Consider the following 10,040-nt stretch of genomic DNA (forward strand, 5'->3'; position numbering starts at 1 on the left):
CAGTTCTTCCTTAGACCATGTTTCACTGGGACGTTGTGCTGTGTGGGCTCAGGGTCATTCCCAAAGCTGCCCTGCTAGCAAGCTGTCTGAAAGTACAGCCTGAGCATCACCTCTGATGAAAAGACTGGAGGCAGGTCCAGAATTTTCCTCTCTACACTTTCCAATCTTCAGATAGTCTTTGGGAACCCCAGTTTAAATGGCTGGACCTCATTCTGGAAGTGTAGGGTTAAGACCCATGGTTGAGCTCCAACAGGGAAATGAAATTATAATGTAATGCTGCTGCTTTGGGAGAGCTGTGAAGGCAAATACTGCTGCCTTGCAGGTATAGTGCTGGGACCCCAAGGAGGATAGATAAGGTGCCCTGAATCTTTAAAAAGACTCATCATATAGAAAATGAACCCAGAACATCTTTCCTTTTTCTTACTCATTCATTTAGCTAACATTTACTGAGTTACTACTAAGCATCAGACATTGTTCGTGGAGATTCCATTCTATCTAGGGGAGAAGATAAAAATATCAGCAATAATAACAAAATACCGGATACCAATACCATGCAGACTTGAAGCAGGAAGATATGATAGTTCCCTGGGCAACTATTTCAGAGAGTATGATCAGAGAAGGCCTGACCTTCAGCAAAGCTCTTGAAATTTAAGATGAACTTGAAGGACATGGCCATGTGAAGATCAAGAGGAAAACATCTCAGGGCGTGGACATAGCTGGCCTGAGGTGGGAGTGAGTTTGGCGTGTTTGAAAAGAAAGAGGGCCATTGTGACTGGAGTCGAGTAGGTGAGCAGAGGCAGGGACACAAAGAGGCAGGGGGACCACCCGGCACCTGACTGCGTACAGTTTGTGGGCCAGAGTAGGAAGCCAGTTGAAGGGTTGTCAGGGAAGCAGTGTGATCTGATGGGCATTTTACAGCTGTCCTCTGGCTGCTCTATAGATAATGGATTGTAAGGGAATAGAGGTTCTAGGAAGCCAGGAAGCCATTCAGCCGACCAGGTTGGAAACGCTATTGTCTTGGACTCTGGTTGTGGAAGAGATGGTAAGTGCTTGGAGTTGGGATCAGCTGCAAGTCTTACCAAGGTCATTGAATGTTGCAGATTAAAGGAGACCTGCCTGGTGCCTTGATTAGCAGCCTCAGATGATTCTTTTCTAGTGTTGGCTGAAATATTTTTGGATCATATCTCATATATAATTCCTAAATTCTGACTTCACTTGGAAAAAAAAGAAAAAAAAGAGTATCTGGGTATATTGAGCACGAATCTGCACATAGCGACAGACGTTGGGAGCTGACTGGTTGGCTTCTCTTGTTAAGGATGGGTGTACTCTGGTTTACAAAGCCTTCACCTGTCCCCATCATCTTCCTGATGGTGAGGCTATAGTTGGTTGCCATTTATCATCAACTTATCCTATTATTTTTTCCTATATCATGCCCAATCAACTTACTTACCATTCTTTAAGCCTTTTAATTTTTGGATCTCACCTCAGATAGTCTGAACATGAAAGTGGGGGAAAAAAAGGCTTTGGGGTTCCTAGGAACCTTAGTTTCTACATAGCTGTAAAAACAGCCTATTTAGCAACTTATTAAACAGTTAAATAATAGCAGTCTCTAAAACCAACCTATATTGTTATAAGCCAGGGGTTACCCTGGAGAACATTGCCTAGAAACACAAGAAAGGTTTCTAGTGTGCTAGTAATCCTTGATTTCTTGATCTGGTAACATGATTGTGTTGAGTGGAAAAAGTACCGACGTACACTTATATATGCACTTTATGCGCATTATGTTCCAATGACAAGTAAAAATGAATAGCATTCTTTAAGAAGAGTTTTAAATACAGATGTCCTTAGGTTGAGTGTTAAGGTTTTGACAAGTTGTCTTGCTCTTTCAGCCAAGCCAAAGCCATGTACTCCTGTAAAGCAGAGCACAGCCATGAGCTTTCCTTCCCACAAGGAGCGATATTTTCTAATGGTAAGTATGTCACTTCCCTCTAAGTTTATCATCATGGGGAGGATGAAGGAATAGCATGGTGGTATGAGTCTCAAGTAGAAGCCAGAAGCCTCAGATTCTATCCCAAGTCCTGCCTGTCATGACGGGCATGCATGAACACATCAAATCCCTCTTTGATGTGCATTTGTAGTCCCAGCTGCTTAGGAGGGTAAGCCCAGCCCAACCCACAAAAAAATAAATAAATAGGCTGGGCACGGTGACTCACGCCTGTAATCCCAGCACTTTGGAAGGCCAAGGCAGGCGGATCATGAGGTCAAGATATTGAGACCAGCCTGGCCAACATAGTAAAACCTCGTCTCTACTAAAAAATACAAAAAACTAGCCGGGCGAGGTGGCGGGCGCCTGTAGTCCCAGCTACTCGGGAGGGTGAGGCAGAATTGCTTGAACCCAGGAGGTGGAGGTTGCAGTGAGCCAAGATCGCGCCACCGCACTCCAGCCTGGCGACAGAGCAAGACTCTGTCTCAAAAAAATAAAAATAAAAATAAATAAAAAATTTTTAAATTCCCTCTGGATTCATTCCTCCCCTGCAGGCATTTGTGTGTATGTGTCTGTTTGTACATGTGTGTATGAGAGGGAGAGATTGTTTCATTTGACTATGTGAATGCAAAGGACATTCCAACTTTGAAGGGCTGTGACATTGTTTTGTTTGGACATTTAAGTTGAGTGTATAGTTGGCCCTGTATATTCCAGGAGTTCTGCATGCACAATTTAACCAACTATGGATCAAAAAGGTTGGAAAATAAATAGATAAATAGTAATACAAAGTTTAAATATATATAGTATAGCAACTATTTACATAGTTTTTACATTGTGAAAGGTATTACAAGTAATCTAGAAATGATTTAAAGCATACAGGAGGATGTCCCTAGGGTATATGCAAATATTACATCATTTTATATCAGGGACATGAGCATCCGCAGTGTCTGGTATCCACAAGGGGTCCTGGAACTAATCTCCCACAGATATTGAGGACTGACTGTGTGCGTACAATCTGATGTGGGACTTTAACCCATCTGTTTATATAATTATTTGACACAAATGTTGACCGAGTGCTATTTATTTGTTTATTTTGCCAGTGTACCCATCAGTGGAACCAGGATGGTTAAAGGCAACTTATGAAGGCAAAACGGGACTAGTTCCAGAAAATTATGTTGTCTTCCTCTAATACGATTTAGTGGATGGCAGTATCTTCATGGTATCCATGGTAACGAATAAGTGCTATGATTTTATCTGACACAGATACACAGGGATCAGCCCACTAAGTGAAAACAGTCCATTTCTATCAAGTTCTTCACCAGCAGACTATGTAGCTCCTTATTAATGGAAAAAAAGATTTAAATCGTTGGCCATTCTTTTTTGGTTGGTTTCTTACTTTAAAATATCTTGCTTCTGAAAAATGTATTTTTGGATAATATGTAACTCTCCACAATGTCTCTTCCATAGCAATTGTAGAGTTTCAAATACTATATTAAATACTATATCCCAGAAATTTGGAAACCAGAATCTGCTATATGGATTTTGAGATCTGTCCTTTACTGCCTGGCGTTCTCTGAGGATCTCTGAAATTGTTAGTTAAAAATGTAATTTAAATTGTTCATTTATTGTTTTTTTTTTCTTAGAAATATACTGCTTTTATATATGATTGTTTTGCTGGTCCTAAACATTTCAAGGATGTAAGTCTTTAATATAACTTTATTTGTTTTCCAAGTAGATGATAATATTCAAAAGCAATAATGTATATGGTATCTATAAAGCAAGTAAAACTAAGTCATACACTGACTCCACTGTAAACAATCTGTCCATAATTCCAGACACCTTCCATTGGTTTAGCACAGGGATCAGCGAACTTTTTCTGTAAAGGCCTGATAGCAAATATTTTTGTGGTGGGTTAAATTTGGCTCATGGGTTATAGTTTGCTGACCCCTAGTTTAGAGGGTGTATAAAACTATCTTCATAACTTTGAGAGTTTTATAAAATTTTACATTAAAATATACTGATAAATTATATGCACATATTTTCTACCAGTAGCATTGTAGTGACATCACAGAAGAATATTTACCAATCATGGGAAAACTGTAAAACTAGAGTATCAAGGCGTACAACTTCACTTCCACTTGGAAGATTGTAAAGGGTCAAAATATTTTAATGATAATTTAATTTGGACTTTTGAAATGTTCTCCTACAAATGAAAAAGATGTTTGAAAATGGAAACTATGCCTTCTGAAGTCTATCCTTAGTTGAAACAGAAAATAAACACAAAGGTACAAGATCCTTAAATTATTTTGAACCACAGAGGTTGAAATTGTTTTGTCATCTTTAGCAGAAATAAAATCTGTCCATGATTTTCTTCTGTGCCTTTTAGTTTACAGTCTTTATTAGCAATTTCAGTCAATTTGTAGAGCATAGTAATAGATATTTACTGTCCACTTATATATATATCAGCATCTGGTCATGCACGAACCATTAATTCTATATTTCTATTTCAATAATTCTAATATATTATTTCTATAAATATAATATCTATATGTGGCAAAGAGCCTTTCTTCTCAAGATCCTGAAAAGCTGGTTACCTGACCTTTGAGTGCCACAGTCCTGACCTGCTTGTTCTTGACATCTTACTTCATATTACTTACATCATATTACTTCAGAGTTCCCCACTGTGCAGACTCTCAGGTATTCACTGTATAAAACTCTTTACATGCGATTATAATCTGTAATCTCGATCTCTTCTACTTTAAATTAATGTTTCTAGAATTAGTAGGTTAAATATGCATATACACACACAACTATGCCTCAGAAAAGTTATGCTTTTACAAATAAAAAGAATAAGATTAGAATTAACAAGTAGAGAGAATAACCATTGGCAGAGTCAGAATCAGGAATAAATATCAGTGAATCAAAATAAAAGAATGAAAAGTATTCTGTAATAAAAATTAGCAATGTAATGTAAAAGTTTGATGAAAGACTATCTTTTTCTTTTACCTCTCACTGTTGACCTCTGCACACTGTAATACCGTGTGTTGCTGGATCTGCTAGGTCTAGGTCCTTGGTGACCTTAGTAGTAATAACAGCATTGCTGACACTCTAATTGCCCTCTGCTGGAACAGAAGGTAATTTCCAATGTACCAGTCCCTTAGTCTATACGGCACCCTTGGTTTAAGCATGCTTGCCATCATCTGGTATCCTGCTAGATTAGAATCTCTTAAAAGCAAATTGGTTTTCTTTCAAAGACCAACTTGACTCCAAAGAGAGATTCAGAATCCTACTCCTCCCGCTGCTGCATAAAGAAAATCTCAGCCTTCATTTTATTCGAACACAGACCAAAGTGTTCCTGCTTCTGAGTTGTCGAAAGCTAATTCTACGGATGTTCCATTCAGGTTTAAAGCTTTTTTACTGCATAGGATGTGGATATGAAGCCTAACTCCTGTATCTGATGGCAAGACATATATGTTGCAGCCGCAGTACTGGCTATGGTCCCTTTGCTGAAACAAGCTACAGAAGCACTGATTCAAGTTGTGCTTGTGCTTGAAGTTTTAATCTTCCAGATTTGTGAGGATGGCTCTTTTTCTTTCATAATGGATTATATGTGTGAGCAAGTCATGGTCATATACTGGAGATAGGCGGAAGCTGCTTTTCCCTTAAAGTAAGTTTCCTACAGATAAGGTATTTATGAGCATTGAGAAAGTCAGGACATGTACTCTAAATCACACAGAATGTTAATTCCACAAGAAGGCAATGCCAGACATTGGAAGAGGATCACATTCAACTTCTAATAGTAGTTCAATAACAAAACCTTAGCTTTTCAGAAACAATGTGAAGATACATTAGAATTGCCACATCCATACCTTCGAAACATGCAACCTGTGCATCCCAATCACTGCTTACAGTATAATCAGTATGACAATGAGATTGAGGGGGTCTAAATTTAAGTTCATCATCTCCTGTGTTATGTGAAAATATCCCTCAGTACAAAACATTTATGTATTTCACAGATGACTCTTTTGTTTTGCCATAACGCTACCAAGTTTATGGAAACTAAGTCAACTGAAGGATTTTTCTGTTGTGTTATGTGTAAATATCTGAAGAGTAAAATCATCTTTGTATTCCTGTAACGTTCATGAAGTATGAGGAAGCGCATTTCTCCTTGTTTGATGTGAGTGGTTTTGCTTGTTGCGTGGGTTGCCTGTGCTTTGTAACTTGCATGAACACAACCAGGTTTCTCAACAATGATTTGTCTGCTGACTGTTTTCAGAGATAGTGGGGGAAAAAAAGTGTGCCTTAAAACCCCAAATTATCTAGGTTTCCAAGTAGGAAAAATAAAGATACATATGACTTTTATTATTATTCTATGATAATTAGCTTTATATAATGTGGCATCCTTCTTAAAAATTCACTATGTTGTGAGGCAAACAGATTTCTTACCATAATCTGGTGTACCCTGCTCACCTTCTCACTCCTAGCACCATTCTTCTGGTCTGTGTCAAAAAGGGCATTATTCATGTGGTTTCGGTTGAGAAGAGTCTCTCAGAGCTTTCCCTCAAGCCATTTCAAATTGTACTAATACGTTAAATTATGTATTCAAGATGCTTTATTTAGCATTTAGAACCCCAGCTAGACTTATACTTTCACTAAAGCCAGAGGCAGACCAATTTAGGGAACAGATTTTGTTCTTTGGTTTTGTGATACATTTGTAATTCACAGCTGCTAGCATGACCTCGCATCACTGCGTAGGACCCTGAAATCATATCTCCTGGTCAGTTCACGAAAAAGAACAGAGGCTTGACTCTTGTCCAGAAGTTACTTCCCTCTTGACTAAAGGTTTCCCCATAGGGTAGACATTGCTACTTAACTTTGCCTCCTACCCTTTTTTGTTAACCTTCCAAAATCAAAACACTTTTAAGAAACAAAGATAATTTTCTGAACAGTCTGTGTCCTGCCTGTCTCCTGTTGATTCACAGATACAAATATCGAGTATTCATCAACTAGTCTCAATTTCCTGAACACATACACTGTATCCCTCATTGTCACCATTATCCCCCTGCTTCAAAATGTGCTGGTTCCACTTGGTAATAACCTTCGGAAAACTCAGGTTTATGAATGATGTGGATTTTTAGAGGATCAAATCAATAAATTGGATTTTTTATTTTTTGAGGGCAGCTGCACTCACTGTTTTAAATAAAGAGTCTTACATAAGAATGTTGACAGCATTCACAGTAAGCCATTGGCAGAAAATTGATCTGCATGTCCTAGACCAATGTTTAAAAGGTATTCTATGGTTTAGGGAGCCCAGCCCGTCATTCCTTTACCTCTTGGCATTCATGAGAGAGATGCCAAGTTCAGTGTGAATTTTTCTTGGTGCTGTGTAGAGAAATGGAGTCTGTGCACTTACTGAAGAGTCCCAAAAGGTGGAGATCATTTTCATTTATTGCCATCATAAAGATTCTCCACCATTCAAGATGCTTGTGTACAGGGCTACTTGGGAAACTAAAGTGTTGGAGGAGGCAGGGGCTGAAGGTGTCAAAACCTCCTCAGTAGGCTAACCACTTTCTCCCCTTTGGACCATCTGCCATCTTTCCCCAGTGTTTCCCATGGTGTTTTTGCATCCAGAGTTGACAGCAACTCAATTTTGCCTTGAATTTACTCAGTTTTATAGATTAAAAATGTGCATTTTATATAAAAATGCATTTTATATAAAAATATATGGCTACATATACATATATATATAAAACGCACACTTTTAATCTCTATATGGCAGCATTTTTGAGGTTTTATATCTGTCAGTGTACCCTCAACTGCCTCCTTTTTGCAGAGAATGATCCCCACAAGAACTGGTCTAAGAACACTGTCTGCTCATGGTTTATACTTAAAATCCAAGATACCACCACATAACAAAGGTTGGGATTTTCAGAGTCCTTGATTTCTGAGCTGAAACCTTAACAAATAGGGAATTTGGCAGGGAAGACACCTGGGTTTTTAATTCAGAATCCTATTTATATACTGTTAAAATTTGAGATACTGTAGTTTATATAAAAGTCAGATGTTTAGATATTATATTTCAGTACTAGGAGCTTCTTTGCAGTCATAAACATGACAAATTAAGTAATAAATATAAAAGTGATTGTCCATAAATTATCATTGAATTTTTTGTTTATTTTGTAGTATTTCTGTATTTATCTGCACTTTGTGTATATATACACACGTACATGTGCCAACATGTAAATAACTTCATGTTTATTCCTAATCTGAATTGCCACAATATTTTTAATGTATGGTTACACTGTGTTTTAAATTACTTTAAAAATAAACTTTGTAAGCACATTTTAATTTAGTCTTTGTACTTGAAGACCCACTGTGTTGGAGGGCAATCCTCTTGGCTTTATGTAGAGAAAAAACAAGGTTTCTGGTACTGTGAGTGATCACTTTGATATGGCTAAATCATAGCAGAATTTGGTGACCTTCTCCTCACAAATTGGTATTCTGCAAGCTTTGGAAAATGTTAATGTTGATAACCTATTAATAATGCAGATATCCACCAAGGGGAGAGGGAAATGGGTGATATGCAAAATACTAAATAGAACAAGCACACAAGCTTACCTGAAAATATATGTTTGTAAAAGTTTCCAAGTGTACTATGAATGAAATATCAGCGTACAAATTCTTCCCATCCATTTTTATTAGTTTTATGACCCTCTTGGTCATGACTTGACTTCTAGGTAAAACTTTGTTTCACTGCATCAAAAAAAGAGAATCGTGTATTTCTTTTGCATTGCTCCATAGATTATCAGAGTGCAGCAAATCACTTTGCCAAAACTAAGCCTCACAGGTTGACCATTGGACAACCTGGCTTGCTCACATAGGTTGTAGTTTTCATCAATATCAGAGGAAAAGAGATAAAGTGATGACACAACACCTGGTAAGTTATAAGGATTAATGTTAACGCCAGTATAGTTAAGCAGGAATGGACTGTTAGGTTAGATATTATAGATTATTGTAGATGAGCTACTGTTTAAGAATGTTGGTTAAAAATGTTGGCCTGGAATCCCCTATAACTGATATTTTAGAATTAAAAATGAATTAGCTTCCAGTGGCCAAAGCTAGAATGATTTGAGCAACAAAATAATGCAGTATTGAATGATTGGCTTATAAAACAAAGTACAAAATGAATATCCATGAATCCACATGGATATCAATGACAATAAATTTTATTTATGTAAAAAAACGAGGGAGAAGAGACAAATCTTTAGAAAAATATTCCAAATCATAATTGGAGTTATAGTTACTTTTCCCTCTAGCAGGTAGAATTTAATCCTCTCCTGCTTAAAGGTGAGCTAGATTTAGTATCTCATTTCCAAAATTTAGAGTATGGAAAACTGTCATAACTTTACAGAAAAGAAACCTAGTAGCCACTGTCTTAACCAAGTGGTAAAACTTAATATCAGGGCCGGGCGTGGTGGCTCACGCCTGTAATCCCAGCACTTTGGGAGGCTGAGGCGGGCGGATCACAAGGTCAGGAGATCGAGACCATCCTGGCCAACACGGTGAAACCCCGTCTCTACTAAAAAAAAAAAAAAAAAAACTAGCCGGGCGTGGTGACGGGCGCCTGTAGTCCCAGCTACTCAGGAGGCTGAGGTAGGAGAATGGCGTGAACCCGGGAGGCGGAGCTTGCAGTGAGCCGAGATGGTGCCACTGCACTCCAGCCTGGGTGACAGAGTGAGACTGGCTCAAAAACAAACAAACAAACACAAAAAAACGCATCTGTGGACCTGCTTGACCCCATAATCAGCACACGTGAAGGCACTGAGGCTAGCAGCTTGACTCATATTTTTAACGTATCGGGTTCCAAGTAAGATTTATTTGAAGAAAATGATTCTGCTCCAGTTGCTCCAAAAATACATTTGAAAGCTATTTGAATTGGGTAATTGCAAACGCAACTTATGACACGTTCTTTGAAAAAAAAAAAAAAGGTCTGTAAATCTGTGATATGATGAATATAAACATCTATGAGGATTAGAAATACATATTTTTGTTTTCC

At 38.0% G+C, this 10,040-nt stretch overlaps 1 protein-coding gene across 1 annotated transcript in view; it reads left to right on the forward strand.

Annotated features, from left to right (window-relative positions):
- The window catches only part of ARHGAP42 (Rho GTPase activating protein 42), a 309,626-nt gene extending 301,302 nt beyond the window's left edge, over positions 1 to 8,324 (forward strand). The window contains exons 23-24 of the mRNA XM_050758883.1: positions 1,890 to 1,969; positions 3,085 to 8,324. Of these exons, the coding sequence (XP_050614840.1) occupies positions 1,890 to 1,969; positions 3,085 to 3,173 (169 nt within the window). The 3' untranslated portion in view covers positions 3,174 to 8,324. The remainder of the gene's footprint in view (positions 1 to 1,889; positions 1,970 to 3,084) is intronic.
- The last annotated feature ends 1,716 nt before the right edge of the window (positions 8,325 to 10,040 follow it).

Source organism: Macaca thibetana, chromosome 14 (genome assembly GCF_024542745.1).
Source record: "Macaca thibetana thibetana isolate TM-01 chromosome 14, ASM2454274v1, whole genome shotgun sequence".
NCBI lineage: Eukaryota > Metazoa > Chordata > Mammalia > Primates > Cercopithecidae > Macaca > Macaca thibetana.